We start from the raw sequence: 18,736 nt of genomic DNA, 5'->3' as shown, positions 1-18,736 counted from the left end.
AACAGAAACCAGGAGGGAAAGACAGGGATGAATCTCTCCAGAACTGCGCTGTTCTGTACACTCCCCCTGAAGCTCTGTCAGCTCTGGGCACTGTCAGAGACAGGATACAGGGCTAAATGTACCATTGGTCTGACCAGTAATACACTTCTTATTCATTTAACAAACTACAGAGCTATTATGCAAATAAATTTATCAAGCACCTTTGACTACCTTACCTGCTCTCTGCCCACTACTCCATATTTCTCTAGCACTCCTTTTATCATCCTAACCCACTGAGCAGCTTCAAAGAGATGCCTCGGTGTGAGGGGTTTACACTAAGTCAATTTATGACAAAAATATTTCTTCTTCCTTACCCAAATTTTCCCCACAGATTAAACCTGCCCAAGATGAGAAAGATTTAATCCCAGCCTAATAATACCTAAAAATGTTACGCCTTGAAAACCCATTATGTCATATTATTGCAGGGGCAGAAACAGGAGCTTTATCTTGTTTATCCAAGAGACCTGGGTTCTATGCCCAGCTCTGCCACTGATCTACTGGGTGACCTTGGGAGAGTCACTTTAACCACTCTGTGCCTCAAGTTATTCATCTGTCAAATGGGGAGAAAGACACTGACCTGCTTTGTAAAGCACTTTGAGATCTGTGGATGAAAAGCACTACATAAGATCCAGGAATTATCATCATCCCATTGGGAAGGGAAGATTCCCAGCTTCCCACAGCACTCACATGGAAAGGCCCAAGATATCAAAGATACTTGCTCTTTTTTTTTTTAATCCATTTTGGCATGTATTGTGGCTCCCTGTTTACACACAGTGATACTCATGGAGTTGGAACCTGCAGCAACAAAGTCAATAGGTGTCTTGTCATGGACTTTAATGGACGCAGGATTGGGCTCATGATAGGCAATCCTAGATGTTTATTTTTAAAACATATAATATGATTCTGGAAATGTCAAGTTGTGCTCATAAGTCGCTGACACAATCACGCGTTCCAAATGTTACCCTCATCCTCTCGCCTCATTCCCTCCTGCTATTTGTTACATCTCCTGTTGCATCTTGTCTGTAGCTATTGGAGGACAAGACCTCATCTTACCATGTGTCTAATACATACACGTATGTATGATATATGGTGTCAAAGGTAAATAACTGTCAACGTTAATTAAATTGCAGTATGTATAATGTTCTAAGGCTCTGATTTTGCAACAGGACCATATTAAGTAGTTTCAACTTATTGTCTCTTACAAGGCTACACACAGCAAAACCTTACCTTAAATTCACAAGCCACGAGAAGCTCCTTCCAAAAGTATTTGTAGCTTGATGAAGATGGTCTATGTTGCATCTCAAGAAACAAAGCACATGACCTCTGGGTAACAGACTTGAGTTTTGATTAACCCAAAATCACTCCCACTCCAAGAGATTATACAATGTAGTGCTATATCACATTTTGAAGCACAAGCTGTCATCAGAAAATCTGTATTTTCAAACGTTAAGTATAAGTAACTATCTTCGACGCAAGCAAAGCCAGAGTTTAAGCTCTACTCCTATAGCTTTTCTCCAGTACATAACATTTTTAAAAGAAATGCGGGGAATATTTGATGGATACAACTGGCAGGTTGTACACGTGAAATCAGATGACAAGATAAATACCAGAATGTTTAATAAAAACAGAAAATATAAGAACATAAATCAGGCAGAATTACTTTATGCTCTATTTACTCTCCTAGGAACATCACTATCTCATATCAGAAGTCACAGGATGCATGACAGGATGTAAAAAAGACAAAAAAAAAACAAATACTGGTGTCAATTTCCCTTTCCCCCTCCTACCACAATAGTCTGAGTTGTATCAGATGCTATATCTCATAGTGGCATTTCCTACCTGGCACTGATCTGCTTTCAGATACAAGACTGCAGTTTGGAATTAGTTTTACCCTTAGTGTATTTCACATTGTCCACTGTATACAACACTCAACAGAAGTACTCAGACCTGGAGCCCTCACTTTTGAACGTCATCTGAGAATCCATGCTTGACCTAGAGCAAAGCAGAAGTCTTTCTGACTCACCAGTGTCTCTTCGAGTCCAGAGCTCTCCTCCTGTGCCCACTGAACGGGGCTTCAAGGAAAGTGTTTCAAATTTGACATAGGTCTCTTTTGCAAGGTCAGCTTCCCTAGCAGATTTTGGTTTCCTGTGAAGTTTTAAAACTTTATAGAGTAAGAAAAATATCAAAGGTAGAACAATCACACATGCCACACTGCTAGTCATGACCAAAATGGAAACTTGAGAACCACTCTCATCATGTATTCCATCAGTGGAGAAAATAATGCATTGATCTTTTGTAGGTGGGACTCCTTTGGGACAGACACATGCCATGTATTGTGTACTAGGCTGCAAACCATCTATTGTGACTTTGTTTTTGCTGGGATCTGTACTCAGAGGCAGCATATCTTTCTCACCATACTTTGAGTACAATACAGTCACTGCAGAGTTGCTTGTGGCATTGATGGTTTTCCAAGTTAAGGTAACTCTTTCGTCCGTTTCACTAATAACTTTCAGGTACTTTATGGTGACATTCTGTTCAGCCAGTGCTGCTGCATTCAATGAAGTCTCCTCATCTTTTTTGCTGGTTTCTTCGGGCTTTTTGTTGTTTCCATTTGTTACTCCCTTTGAACTTTTTTTCCCATCAGCAATGGACTTGGATTGCTTTTTGTCTGTGATCTTGGCACCTGTTGGCCTTTCAGTGGTAGCCATTGTTGTGGGTAGCGATGTTAAGGGTGGAGGAGGTGTGGTGCTTTTTTCAGATTCTTGCTTGGCTTCCTCCTGTGTGTTATTTTGTTGGTCTGCTTCAAACTTCTTCCCATACTTTTGTGGTGACACAGTCGTAGTGACAACACCTACCACAGTGACAGTAACAGCAGCTTCTGACATTCCCGCCAAATTTTTGGCCTTACATCTGTAGTCCCCTGCATCCTTGTATGAAATCCCTGTCAGACTTATTATGGACCATCTGACACCTTCTCCTGGAGTTTCTTGAATTACTAAAGGAAAATGAATGCATATAGTAAAACAGTGTAACAGGAACATAAAAAAAAAGAGAAAAAGCTATGACATTACCCCTTCCATGCTTTTGCTATGTTAGAAAGAACCATTTGAACTGAACATATTGGTTTTTTAAACACAACTTGCAAAACTCCCTGCCATATGATAGTATGGAAAAAAGGAGTTGAGGTCTGGTCTGCACTACAGACCTACATCAGTAAAACTACATCACTCACTGAAAAATCCACACCCCTTAGCGACATAGTTATACCGACTTAACCCCCTGTGCAGACAGAGCTCTGTCAGCAGGAGAGCTTCTCCCGTTGGCATAGCTACCACCTCTTGGCATAGCTACCACCACCCGTCAGCAGAGAGTGTCTTCATTAAAGTGCTACCGTTACATCGGTGCAGCTGTGCTGACGCAGTGTTTTAAGTGTAGACTCGCCCCGAGTACGCTTCAAAAATAAAATTAGACATTTATATGAGAAATAAAAATATTTGCCGTTTCATTATACAAAACAAAAATGGTTAAAGGGATATAGGGTAAAGTTTCAAAAGTGCATAAGTGACTTGGCAGCCTGAATTCCATGGACTTTAGAAGCTAAACTGACTGTCAACAAGACTTCAAACCCTAAGCGTCTAAGTCACTTTAGGAAATGGTACTTTGGCTCCTAATTCACTTAAATGGTCTTGAAGGTTTCACCCATCAGCTCTTATGTTTAAGGGTAAAAGCTTGCTGCTGACTGCCTGAGGTTAGCAAGAAACATTCCCCATGGGCAGGTTATTGCATAATTACCCATTAAGGAGCTTGACGCAACTGTCTGAGGCACTGTTTTGGACTACATAGAGCACTGATGCAACCCCATTTGACAATTATCATCATCTAATCCAGGAACTTTATACACCACCTCACAAGGGAGGCTAAAGTCTAAACATGTATTGGAAATTGAATTATCCTGTTTCACTTAAAGGTAGCCCTCAGCTCAGGACTGGAGCTTGTGGCTGGAGTAAGAAGCAGCAGCCTGCACTACCCAGGCTTAACCTGTCCTGTAGACTGAACTTTCCCAGTGCTGTCTATCTAGAACCCTTAAGAGTCCCCCAGCCCCTCTCCTCCAGTTTTTTAAATCAAGATTAAGAGATTAAGTTAGATCCGTAACAATTAATAGATTTATATCTATTTTTATTATGTGGATTTTACTCTTCACCCTGTATATTTTAATTATTGTAAGCTCCCAGGGTGAAAGACAGGCACTATAAATAATAAATCAATTGTAATGTATGACATCTCGATCTTACAGACTTCTGCGTCTCCACTATTTGTGTGCTCTACAATGATAGTTGTGACATGAACAGCAAAAGCAAAGAAAAAATTTTATATATATATATATATATGTATATATAGCATTCCAGTTACAAAAGCTCTCCACCAAAATTTTGGAAAAGTTTGGCTTTGAGTTCAGACTTCAAACCCACCTCTACAGAATATGTAATCATCAAAACACTTTGAGTTATTAAAATAATTGAGTTCTGAGGCAAACAGTTTAATTTCCAGGCTTTTCTAGGAGCTGCAGATTTTATACATTCGCTAGCTTCCCCTACTCTCAGCCCCTTCCTTTTTCTATCTTTTCTCTTCTACAGTTCTTCCTTAAATCCTACAGATAATCCTTAGATGCTAACTATGTCATCTACTGGCAGCCTCCAGTACTGCACTATAACAATTCATTTCCACTGATAAGCTTATTTTGTTTTAAATGAGTGATATTAGCTTACTGCTTTGAGTTAAAAGAATTTTTCATAATAAATATAACAATTTATGATTGTGGGTTTACAATAAGATGTCATACAGTTTCATTCTCATGAACCCATTACTTAGAAATAGGAAAACTTCTGAATTGCTAGATGCAATTACTAAAATTGGCTGATATTCAAAAACAATATCTGATATTCACTGTCTCTTAACGTTCGGTATGGACATTGGTTGTAAATGACCAAAATTCAAAAAAACTAATATTTATTGCAAAGCCAATGCTTATAATAAAAATTGCTGTGTTTAAGTAGCTCAGTTATGGCTGCACTGTCTTTTTTAACTTCCATTTTGTACCGGAGACAAGCCAAAACTGAAATTTAAAGTCCAAATTTCCCTCCAATTTTGGGAAACTGAATCTAAGCCTCCTATCCAGTCTTGGTTCCATGTCATGTTCAGAATTGGAAGTGACCTGTTTGCGTTGTTCATGTTCAGATATGGATGAATTTAACACAAACAGGAGTGAAGAGATTCTGGCCCCAAATGGTGGAAATATTGTGAGAATATTTGGTCTTGTTCGTTTTTCACCATTCATCAGTAATGATCTCAAAGATCATTTCAAAGCACGAATGATCAATATTTCTAGGTTCTCATATTTCTTAGTAATAAATTATGAAATACCTGTATAGTTCACCGGTAAATTGTCTGACCTGATCCAGGTAAGTTGTGGGGTTGGATATCCAGTGGCATCACAGCGTAGCAGTACATTGCTTCCCAGAGGTGATGTGATTTTTGTTGCTGAAGTCATCACTGATGGTTTAAGACACTGTTCCAGCTCTGCTCTCTGGAACAAGATACCTGCCAGGCTCTCAGGTCCACTACAAGCCACAAGAGGATCCAGAAGTATAACAGAGGTGTCCACTATTTTGGAAAATTCAATTAGCTTTGAAATCCGACAGTCACAAAACCATGGATTGTCCTGCAAACCTTAAGCAGAAAAAAAAGTATACAGTTAGTTTCAAGCATTATTTCGATTTCATAATTAGAATGGGACATACCATTGTATCTAAATGCTAATAGGGAGAGTCATGTGCCTCTTAAGTTCATTAAATATTTAATTTGTTCCTTCTATACTCTTTTTTTTATTATTTATTTATTTTTGGAGGTTCAGGAAGGAGTGTTAAAGCTGTTTTGTTAACATTTGATAAACTAGATCTTTTCCCCACAACCACCTGCACAGAAAATGGTACATGAGTTGACAAATTCTACACTAAATTGTACCATTTTTCAATTCCTTTTGAACAACCTCAGAAGGAGCAGCCTTGGTTAGCTGCCAAGTAAGGTATTTCACCAGCGTTTGGCTTCTTGGCAGACCCTTCAAATACAAGTAGATCTTCTAACTATGGACAACTATGGTTGTCTTTTGACTTCCTCTGCTCTCCTTCCCCTTCATTAAGTATGGAGTTTTCTAAGCTTCTCTTTTCTTTTCAGGCACCTTTTTCAGTGCTTGGATTTTGGCTGGGGAGAGAACAATGATAAAAGTGTTTATGACTTATACCAACTCTTCTGCCATAGAACAGAGATGGCTTTAAGCGAACAAAGTTTAGATCTGGATCTGAACTTTCCTTATGCTCAGGGGTGTTTGGATTCAGAGATCTCATTCAGGCCAATCTCTTACATACAAAATATTTAAAAGTTGTGGGGGGATGTGGAGAGAGAGGGAGGAGGGCAGAGGAACTGTCGAAAGAATTAAAAGATATTCGCATTTTTGATGGCACACAAGGACCCAGACCCGCCCATTTGACTTCAGACTATTTGCCCTTTGATTATGAAGAGCATGAGTGAGGGGACATTTCTTCTCTTGTTGAATTTGATTTCAGGTGAATTACACTGGCCATTTTATAGTAATGTAGGTCCAGATCTTATATTGGTGTAACACAGCATAGCTCTGTTGACTTCAATAGAGAAATATCTGTTTATACCAGCTGAGGACCTAGTCCACAGCATTTCATTCATGCCTTTAAATAGTTTCTGATCTGACTTTAGATCTTTGTACAAATCTCCCTGGAACACTCTATTTCCTCTGAATATTAACAATAAATAGAACTAATTCCCAATCCAAGCTATTTTTGTAGGTAACACAGGACAGCCTCCAATGCTATCATGATGGGTGCATTAAAAGTGGGCAGGCAGATATAAAATAAAAGCTACTACTTTGCAGTGAAAACCTATAATTACTGGACACTCTGAACAGTTTAGCAAACCAGTCATGAATGAAACCCAGATAAGGAGACACAGTACACAGCTCATGATGTGAAAAGATGCATTAACTTTAGGAATAATTAAATAAAAAATTGGAATTATTCCATGTTACCAACACCTTTCTTTTTCCCCTTTCTTAATATTTCATTGGCTTCTAATCTCTTTGCATTTTTAGAAAAAAATCTGTAGATGTAGAAATATATGCTTCCTTTAATCACCTGACCAAGATTAGCTTATTTTAAGCACAAAGTCAGTGATTGGTTATACCAGTGATAAACCCTGACTAATCCCACCCTTAAAAACAAGACTTGACCTGAAGAGATTCCTTGACTATAAATTTATGACATCACAATCCAATTGTACTCCTTCCAGACACGAATGATTTTAAATCTATTGACTAATTATTACCCACAAGAAAAGGAATAGGCAAATCCAAGAAAACTGGTTCAACTATTGTATTTTTAAAAGCTAATCTGCAAAGAGAGAGAAAGAGAGAGCACGTGCACATGCTTTGGAGAGTATATACAGCTGTGGTGATGTTATATCATATACAACCTGACAACCTCTGGTGAACTGGGCATATTATTATTATATATATATATTTTCACCAGAGGTGAATTTCAACAGGTTTCCTTTAACATCAGTCCATCCTATCTGTAGCTGCCCCTTTGCACTGTATACTTAAGGTGGGGATGTGGATAAAACTAGCAGGGGAAGGAGAACGTTGATGTTCTTAATTTCCAGCCTACTCCCTTAGTACATAAGATAAACTTCCTTCCAATTCATATATGTAGTACAGGTGTCCCAAAAGCCATAAATTGCAAACAAATCCAATGTAAGGCCCCTGGTTCCCAGGATGTGTAAATGTACATGCCATGTAAGGATCTTGAGACCATTGTGCAAAGTAAAGGTGTCCAAGAACATAAGAACAGCCATGCTGGGTCAGACTAAAGGTCCATCTACCCCAGTATCCTGTCTACCGACAATGGCCAATGACAGGTGCCCCAGAGGAAATGAACAGAACAGGTAACCATCAAGTGATCCATCCCCTGTCACCCATTCCTAGCTTCTGGCAAACAGAGGCTAGGGACACCATCTTTGCCAGGTTTACTTAATGTTACTTACCCACATTTCTTAAATATACATTTCTCACATTTTGGAATATTTGTATGTTGCTGAGTTGGGACAATTATGTCTCTTAAAAAAATTAAATAGCATAAATCACATTTTTTAATGGTCTGATCCTGCAAAGTCTTACTCATGTGAGTAATAATGATAATAGGGATTTGCAGGATTAATCCTTTAGACAGGTAAATTATTCACCAATATGGCCAAGTGATTGAAATATATAAGTCTACTATGAAACTTTTAAAACATAAAAAGGCACACAAAAATATCAACAAATAATTCCACTGAAAGCAATTGTGGCAAAAGAAAGTGAAGGTTGTAGGATTAAGAATTTAATAGTCAGGCACCTCATATGCAAAGGAGCTTCTTAACTCAAATTTATTTCTCACTAATCTGTCCATGCTTCGCAAAATGCTTCTTATTAGGGCAATACATGGTTAATGAAGTTTGTGAGACATATTAATGCCGTATAGTAAAAAAGCAACATCCTACTTAGAGAGGCAAGATGGGTACAATGCAGTTGTAGCCTTGACTCTCTAATAACCTGGGACCAACACAGCTTGAACAACACTGCCTACATCATCCTGCTTGTGAGTCAGGATACTGCCACCAATCTCACTGCAGAGAATTAATTGTAAGACAGCTTCTCAGTGTCCTCCAGCATGCTCTCTGGAGCACATTTATTCTACTGAAAGTGGTCCTAATGCCACAATCCTTTTCTTAGGAAACACTCTCCCTGAAATCAGTGTAAGTTTTGCCCAGGAGAATGGCAAGATTAACTGCAGCATTTGTTCCTACTGCCGTCAGAAAAACACAGATTCCAGACTGACAGGGAACAATGTTTCTCCTAGAGCAGTGGTCCCCAAACTGGAGGAGGGTTGGGGGGGCCCACAGGGCCCAAGCCAACCCCCCTCCTCCCAGGGTGCCACCCAGCCCCCTGCTCTCCCCCTGACTCGTTCCAACCCCAGCAACAGCTCCACTCCACCCACTTCTCTGCCCCCGTCCAGCTCTGCCCTCATTCCTCTCCACCCCCGGGCCAGCTCTGCCTCCTGCCCCAGCTCCTCCCCCATCCCCAGTTCTCCCCTGGCTCTGCCTTTAGCCACAGCTCCTCTGCTGAGCCAACTGTGCAGTAATGACCTACGGGAGGGGGCACGGACAGATTCCATTACTGGTAAGGTGGGGCGGCAGGAAAAGTTTGGCCACCACTGTCTTAGAGGAATGTACCACTATTTCAGTTGCACACGGGGAATTCTCTTCCCAAATAAAACATTCAGTGCACTTTAAATATATGCTAGGATAAAATTTGAGCTGTAATAACACGTTAGGGAAGCTTCTTGTGGAATATGTTGTCTCATTTGAGGTATTAATGTCAGGACTATTTGAGATTTGTTTTGTGCTGCATTAACCTCTAATAGTCATTGCAAAATTCTTATGGTATATAAGGTGAACATTTAAAGATGTGTGTTACTCAAAAAGGCGACTAACCCTCGTAACCTGTTGAACTCTCTGCCACTGGAAATTATTAACATTTGCAGAGACAGAGTTTCAAAGTCAGGCATGTGCAACTGCACATTGACCTTTGAACATGACTAACTGATGCCTGAAAATAGCTGGTGTTCATGAACATGTCAGATACAACAGCTGAGGGTGTACAAATTGAATGCCTGCTGTCCATGTGTATATGCACAGATATTTGCTCACAAGTCCAACTCACTCAAGTACACAACTGCATGTGCCTACCTTTAAAATCTGTCCAGTTTTATTTTTTAACTGTTCTGGAGGCGGAGGCTATTCTTATTCAGAGAAATATCTATTCCTTCTTGATATTTTACAAAATGACCTGTTCTCTTCCCTATGGACTGGAGAAAAAGAGTACCGCTAAGATATTGGAAGGGAGAGTGGCTGCTCCTGAAACAAGCCCTTAAACACCGTCAGCTTTCCACACCAGTAAATTATGCTAAAAGCCAGATTAACTACCCTATAAGGCCTCTGTTCTTTCCTGTTCAAAGAGAGTAGAAACATACAGCTGAGGGGATGCGATGCAGTGGGGAAGTGAAGTTCAGGCATGAGGAGACCCCAGGATTTCCAGAGTTAGAAGTTTGCTTTCCGCATGGACCCTCAAGATTGGTAGGGCGAGCAGCTTGTCTCCCTTCACAAGGTGGCCGAGTCTTCTCCCCATGGACAGCTTGTGACCAAGCCTCGTTGGCTAACTTTTCCCCTCCTGCAGGTTTTCCAATAGGAAGTTATGACTTGTTATTTATTGCTCATATTGCAGTAGTGCCCAAAGATTCAGTCCAGATCCAGACTCCACTGGCTGAGGCACTGTACAAACAAACATATGAGACAGTCCCTGACCCACAGAGTGTATAATAGAAATAGACTGAGCAATGAGTAACAAACAGCAGAAGAGAAAGGGAAGCAAAGAACAAGGTAATACGGTCACATGGTTATTTAGGCTAGCCTTGAGGCTTCCATATCATTTGGAAGCACTGGATTTTGTGAATGGGGAAAGCTGTAGAACCCCAGAGCTACTCACCTGGCCTCTTTCCCAACATATAAATATACTCCTGAATCTGCAGGTAGAGACAAGTGGCTCTTTTCTTAACGTCTTCCATAAGGGAGGCAAAGATTTTCGTAAGTTATCTAATTGGTTCTGAGATAAATAATTGTTTTCACTGCAGCCAAACAAAATGCAGTTATTTACAGTTGATTCATTAACACTGTTTCAGTTCCATATGTCCAACATTGACCTCTGAGGAGGTAATTTCCTCATTCACATGATGGCTATTTCCAGCCAGTTATGAGCCAGGGTTTTCTTCTAATACGAAACCAACATTTTAAATTGTTGCACAATAAGCACTGATTTTCCATACATGGATATGATATGGTACAAGTAGACAGCACTGTACAATAAGCAACAGACAAAGCTTCCTTCCTAATGAACCACAATGGAGTTTTTGTGCAAATGGACAGAAAATGGCCACATCCCACAAAGTGTCCTTATCTGATTCATTTGGCGACAAGCCTGGATGCTGCAGTGATCACAACAAACTCAAATAATTTGCTTCCTCAGTAACTCACTTGGTTATTCATCCCCATCAATGCCTAATAACAGCCCATAGTTACAACTGTGAATTATATACTCCAATGTGTATCACAGAAGAATACATTTATGCAGTCCCTTCTTCTTGGTAAACAGTTTCCCCTGCACCAGTACATGCCACTGTGTCAATATGGACTTTCGCTTAAAGGCGAGCTATGTTGGAAATTTTCTCTGTAAATCAGTAACCAGCCTTGGAGCGTAATTAAATGCACATTATTCCCCTTTCACTGGGTTGTAAAGTGGCAATAAATAAAATAGTCAAGGTTCAAAACGAAACCTGGATGTCATTAACAGGTGATGTTTCCTCCACCCCAGCTGTGATGTTTCTTCCACCCAAGGCTCTCTGTAACTACAATACCATCTGCAGCCCCTGCTGCTCCTCTGGGGTTTAGTCAGTGGCTTCACATAGATTTCATGCAGTGCAAACTGCAGCTCTGTCATATGCTGTATTCCATCGTACTCTCAATGGCTCTCTAGGAGGGAGACCACAAGGGGAATGATATTACCATTGTGCATGCCTCAGATTTCAAAGCACAGTATGCTCCTACAGCCCAGCCCTGCCACCACAGACTTCAGTGGGAACAGAATTGGGCCCTTAGTGCCCAAATTGACTGAAGAAACACAAGGAATCAAAATGGGTCAAGCAAAAGTAAAGTTGGGGATTACTAACAAAGGCTAGGGAAAGGCCAGGTTCTTGTCAGCTAGACAAAAGCAGCTCCTGGTATTCCAGGGGCACAGGCAGTCACGTCGCCTGAAGATTTGGAAAGGGAGCCTTCTCCTGCACTCTCCCCTCCTCAGGTTCACTTATAACACTGCAGCTAGCCGAGCCTTCTAAATGTTAAAAATCACTTGGTTTGGATTTTGTTTCAACACAGCAGCGAATAATCTTGGTTGTCCTGGTTCCGCCAACCATTGCCCACATTGAGCAGAACCCTAACTGCCATTTTACTGGCAGCATTTCAACAACTTGACTTTGCTGTAAGTACTGCTAGGAAGCTCTGAGTTTCAGCTTCCAGTGACACTATGCTTTCAGCTAACAAGCCAGCTAGAGATAGAGCACCTAACTGGATGCTCCCGCTGGAGGGGGACAAAGTACCCAGGACTCTCTGAAGGTTCACTTTGCAGAATTTTCATCCAGAGAAGGCAGAAGGTGCAGAAAACTGCAGATCTGCGAAGAAGTGAAGCTTTAGTCCAATGGAGGGTCAGCTCCTTTGGCCCCTTCTTACCCCTGGCAATGTGGTTCCTGCAGGAGAAATGCTACCATTAGCAGGCCAGCCTCTCTGAGAGGTGCAGAAATGTAGCCTTAGTTAACACGAATTCAAGCAGAATTAATTAAGGCATGGAATCCAAGCAGATACTCACCACCTCTGGGAAGGGGGAGAGTGCTACACAGAACAACTGCTCTTTGGTTCCTTTCCCAGCCCCGAAAGCCTCAATGAGTCCCAGCTGATCTTCCATGGGTTATCAGAGAGGGCAATGTCACAGAGCCATCAGTCTCCCTTTTTCATTATTTCTACCCAGAATCCCTTCTGCTTGGAGAAGTGAAGAAGATAGTCAGGCCCATATAAATCCTACTCAACATGGTACATTTTTAAGCAACAAAAGTACAACAGGGACGGCCTCTCTCTGATGTTGTCACCAGATCCTAAAATCTATCAGGTAGTTACAGCCCTGTCCCTGTGGCACAGACCTGAAGGTGAGACTCCTGCAATGAGTGGGTGTGTGCGTGTGCGCACGAGTGAGTGTCCGCTTATGCGCTCACACATGAGTGAGAAACATGACCAGGGCACCACAGTAATACAATCAATAAAGAGGACGATATAGAAGGTTTAGTGGGAAGGGGATTGTTGGCTGGTCATGGAACAATCCAAAACACAAGCGGCGTGACACTTCAGATCTCCAGAGGAAATGTTCTTGTTCACCTTCCAATTAATTGTATAACAATCATTATCTGATCGCACTCTACCAAAGCCATTTATTGTGAGTCTATTAATGACTGGAAATGAAGTCAATCATTCACAGCTAGCCTAATTTATAGTTGCTCCAAACTCTACAAAGAAATCATCATTTTATTTTCAGGGTATTTGACTTTAGTATGTAAATCTGAAGATAGGCAATTGCATACCATCTCCACAGAACATAGGATCCAAAAACTAGAGGCAAATTGACACCTGACATCATCTCTGGAGATACAGGTTCAAATCCAGACTTGGTTCACAAATGAAAATGAGCTAACGGTCTCATGCTAATTCTCCTGAGGACATTTTTGCACATTATAAAATCATCACATAACATGGCACAATCAGTCACACGTGCTGAAGAGAACACAGGTGCTAGGGCTGCAAGGCTTGTCATGATTAAAGGCTGTTGACAAAGACTGGTGAAAAAAGTTTACACAGTTCCTGCAAGCACTCAACCAGATTCCACGATCTTTGCACAGCAAGGGCAGCACAAAGAGACTGGAAGTTGGCTAGAACTCCCGAGATGAGGATTTCGACATGGGGTAAATCATCAGCAGGTTTAGAGCTGACATACACAGCAGCAGGGAGGTTTAATTCCCCAGCACAGGTAGATAGACATACTGCTCAGGCTAGCACTTAAAAATAGCAGTGTAGCCACAGCGGTTCAGGCAGCAGTTCAGATTAGCCGCCCAAGTGCATAGTCAGGGGGTCAAAAAAGAGTGTGTCAGGGCAGCTAGCCTAAGCTACCACAGGCAAACTAGCTCATGCAGAGTGAGCACAGGTATGTTGACCGGCACCTGCACCTCACAGCTGCTGCACAGACATACCCATAGCCAGCTCCTACTCTCCTCCCTCCTGTAACCATCAGTGTAGAGCAGTGGTTCTCAAACTTTTGTACTGGTGACCCCTTTCACAAAGCAAGCCTCTGAGTGTGACCCCCCCCCTTATAAATTAAAAACATTTTTTTATATATTTAACACCATTATAAATGCTGGAGGCAAAGCAGGGTTTGGGGTGGAGGCTGACAGCTCGCGACCCCCCCCCATGTAATAACCCTTGTGGGGTCTCTACCCCCAGTTTGAGAACCCCTGGTGTAGAGGGAGTATGCAGGGATAGGGACAGAACACTCTGTGCTCCAGCCATCACCAGCTGTGTAGATTAGAGCAGCCCCCACCTATTCGAAGGCTGGTCATCCCAGGATCAGGGAGTCAGCCCCCTGCTCCCACATGCAGTCCATCCCCTCCGTACACTCTGCATCCACAGAAACTGAGTGCAGTGGAGAATCCCTCCAATTATACCTAGTCCTACACACGATTTTTTTTCTGAGCACCCAATGATCAACATGTTCTAAAAAGCAAGTATTAGCCGAAACTTTTACAGAACTGATGAGTGATTCCTGTGGGCCACACAAGTTACAAAAAGCTAAGTGTGTTATACTAACAGTTTAAGGCATGCATTAGTATTTCCTACACAGCATTTGTCCAGAACATTAGCGGTACAAATATTTAAAATAAATAGCAGGCAGCAATCAGCATAGTATAAGCAGTTTCACACTATATTTTAAACTAACATATTAGCACTGATATAACAATATGTCGCATGTTTATATCACCTTTTATCCTGAATGATCCCAAAGCCCTTTACAAACTGTGGCCTCAACCCTGCAAACACTTATTCATACAAGTAACCCACTGGCACCACTCACATACAGAGTTGCTTACTTATATAAGAGTATTAGCAAGGTGGGCACAAACTAGTTCTCACTCACAATAATTATTCTTACCTTAATAAAGGTTTGCAGGTTCAGGCCTCTGCAGTGGAACACAATGGCTAAACACAACATTACACAATGGTATTTAATTACAACTATGGGACGGAGGTTCCCCAAGCTGTGATGTATGGACTCACTGGTGGTTGTCTATGGAGAGCTGGCTGGTTACATGGTGCTAGCTCTCCCATTGTATTAAAAGATGGCTAACAGTATATAAATAAATGGAAAAATAATGTCAGGAAAGAAAGCAATCACTAGAGCTACCCTGGTGATATTATGCAATTGCTAAGTGGGGCCAGCAGGTAGGACACAAGATTAGAAATGGGAGGGGAAGTGCAAGGTGGTCTGTGAGATTGCAAATAGGAGGGGTAGGTGACCCAGAGGACCCTCTCTCTATGATGTGGTCTAGACTAATAGCAAGTTAGGGAACCCAGCAATAGGCAGGATATAATTATGCAAAATTGAGTTTGACCAGAGCGCCAGTTCTCACATCCTTCCCACTACCACTGTAGTGATAAATGCCAGGGCATCTTTAGAAACCACAGGGCTGATTCTACTCTGAGTTACCCCAGTGTGAATCAGGAATAACTGCACTGGAGTCTGTGGAGTTACACCAACATACAGCCACTTTGAGAGGGGAGTTAGACCCCATGGGAGTTCAGGGCCTCCGTTGAGCATATCATCTGGAACATAGCTCTTCTAACAACTCACTCTCCCCTGTCACCATGCAGGCACAGTAGTTCAATAGTAGAGGGAAAAGTCCCTTCTACTGAGCCACAAACACCACATCCTGCAGTACTTATTTGAGGCATTCCACTGAAGTGCTGATCAAACCTGCCCCCTGCTTAGTTTGGGCACATTTTGAGATCATTGCCTGAGATGGCATGGCTGTGTTTCCAGTAATAGATGGTGTAATGCTACACCAAGTAAATTGACAAGGGAAATCTCATCTTAAATACATATATTCTTTAAAAATCCTTAACAATAAAAAACACAAGTTTTTATGACAGTTGAATATTCCATACATCATGCACACTTACGGGAAGGATTTCAGCAATATTTACTTAGCTCTCTTAATCTGGAGATACCAACCTATTTTATGAAGAGGGGAAACTCTCATTATCTCCACTTTACAGATGACAAAGATAGGATAAGTGATCACACAACAAGCCAGCAGCAAAATCAGGATTAGAATCCAGATCTGCCGACTCCCAGTCCAGGGTCCTATCCACTAAACTAAGCTGCTTCCCTTTTAAAGAGAATATTTAGAGATGTTTTAATAAGGAATCCAATGGCCTCGTGAGCTTACCTAATATGAGTCTCTGTGCTGCCGGATCTGTGTTCCTGGACGGTGTAGCTTCTGAGAAGGGGGGCCAAATGTCCATTAGGTCTGATGGCAAGGTGATTAGTTTGTTGCTGGATAGATCCAGGTAGGTGAGGTTTCTCAGGTATCTACCGGCCTCAGATGGAATGCTGGTCAATTTGTTGTTATGTAAATCAAGGGTTCGTAAATTGGGCATCTCCACAAGAGACTCCCAAGGGAAACTTGACAGCAAATTCCCATCCAGACGCAATTCATGCAGCTGCTTCAAATTATAAAAGCTGCTGGCATCAATGTTAGCCACACAATTGTAGGTCACCCACAGGTATTTAAGGTCCACCAAGTAGTAAAAGGCTTCAGTGGGGATTCTTCGTATGACAGTTTTTTCTACACGAAGTTTTACTGTGTCCACAGGAACATTCACAGGGATCTCAAACATATCAGGGTCATTACACAGCACAGACCTAGCACCAAACAACAAAGAAAGATCTGTATTTCATTACCAGAGACTTGCATCTCAAATGCATATTAAAGTGTTAGTACCATTTCCACCACCACTACTGCCAAAATATCAGATCACTTGCAGTCTTCTATGTTTAAAAGACAGAGACAATTAAGAGGTGGACTTTCTTTCTAAAGAGAAAGTGAATATAAAATATTAATGATACTGCTGCATTAATTCCAGATAAATTTAAATGCTATCTTTTATCCAGTCATTTTAGGGCCAGAAATGTAATTCAAGAACAGAAGGATTTTATTTGTATTTTTATCATTGAAACAGGAGATTCATGACCTCTATTTTAATAAAAAGTCTATAATTGTTTGTGTCACTTTTTCTAATTTCTCTTCAAGTGTGGAGATATCAGATATTTAAGGCACTAGGGTAAATATATTTGTGGAACTTTACTTTTGTAAGTAGGTTGAAGATTACAAATTTTTCAAACTCAGTGCTTAAATTTAAGCTTCTAAATCCACAGGTAGTCACCTAAATAGAAGTGGCCTAGTTTGCAGAGATTCTGCCGACTTTCTACTTCCATTGACTTCAGTGGTGCTGGGTTTCCTCAGAACCTCTGAAAATTAGGCCATTTCAATTTATTTTAAGTGCCTATATATGGATTTAGGAGTCTAGGCATCCAGGTTTGAGAATTTTGATCAAAGTTAATGTCTCTCCTTTCTCTCCATATAGATGCTGATTTACGAAGAACATCCATTTTCCTTTCTTCCCATCAGAACTTTGTATCAGATATAGCACAAGAATAAAACTAGCTGAAATTGTAATTCCCCAAATGAGCAATAATACAATGTCCAGTGCATCTGCTATAAAATATTTCAAAGTGGTTAAGCTTTTTCTTCGTCATCATACTTTTTCTATTGTTGAACAATGAGATTTTCCTACAGATTAAAGGAAATGTTTGCATTTATCTAAAACCAGGATTACCATACCATGAATAACTGGTTTGAGAAATGGAATTTTCAAGGAAATATCGACATTTAGTAAGTTAGAGTGCAGAGAGAAGTCTCTTTCTGTAAAAATTGAAGATTTAAAAGGCATCCAGCTGCTAAGTAAAAATCAATAAGACAAGAAATTATTGCTATCTGTTAACATCCATGCACATTGCTTACTATGTAAAGTGGCATAAAAATGGAATAAACTTTCCCCTTTATACTTCTAAAAAGTACATGAACTAAAACTAAAACTACACAATCTGTATTCATCAGTGGTGTCAGAGAATGTTATTCTAAATTTCCATCAACCTATTTTCCTATAATTACGTTGTGTAACGGCAATAAAGAAAGGCATACCTTGTTCCGGTGCCATCACTTCTGCCATGGTAAATGCAAGTGCATTGTGAAGGACAAAAACTGTTTACCTCTTCAAAAAAGCTAATCATGATGCATAAACAAACAAACAGATACATGACTTCCTCCCAGCAAAATTGATATGAACAAAATCTAAAAACTTTTATTCCCAGGCACTCGTGTGCTGTGTGCTATGAATGTGAATGTAGACATCCATTTAGTAATAGCAGATTACAGTGGATTAGTTGAGATCTGTAGCTACTTAACCTTCAAATGTATCCTGAAAAGGATCAGTTGAACCAGTTTGTTCTTTATTATGCCAAAGGAAAATATTCTGTTAAAATTATACCTATCACATATCAGTGCAATATAATTAACTATCTTTATAGTTAATTATATTGAATATAGATTTACTAGATATATTTTGAGATATCCCTTTACTTCACAGGGGTGTTGTGCAGTTTAGTTAGCTAATATTTGTAAAGCACTCCGATTGTGGAAGAAAATGTACTATATAGGTGTAACATGTCAAAGACAGTATGAAATAATAAGCTCAAAGGGGCATATTCTAAGACTGAATAACTGTACAATGCAGAATGTACCTGCATTTT

General features: G+C 40.5%; 1 protein-coding gene across 1 annotated transcript; it reads right to left on the bottom strand.

The window, feature by feature from the left end:
* Nucleotides 1–1,725: 1,725 nt before the first annotated feature.
* LRIT3 (leucine rich repeat, Ig-like and transmembrane domains 3) lies at nt 1,726–18,244 on the bottom strand. The gene is made up of 4 exons (XM_073340894.1): nt 18,129–18,244; nt 16,314–16,789; nt 5,461–5,766; nt 1,726–3,034 (listed from the first exon to the last, which is right to left on the bottom strand). Exons 1-4 carry the CDS (start codon nt 18,242–18,244, stop codon nt 1,968–1,970), a joined length of 1,965 nt encoding a protein of 654 aa, XP_073196995.1. The 3' UTR covers nt 1,726–1,967.
* Nucleotides 18,245–18,736: the final 492 nt, after the last annotated feature.

Source organism: Lepidochelys kempii, chromosome 4 (assembly GCF_965140285.1).
Source record: "Lepidochelys kempii isolate rLepKem1 chromosome 4, rLepKem1.hap1, whole genome shotgun sequence".
Lineage (NCBI taxonomy): Eukaryota > Metazoa > Chordata > Testudines > Cheloniidae > Lepidochelys > Lepidochelys kempii.
This window is presented reverse-complemented; position numbering and strand designations above follow the sequence as displayed.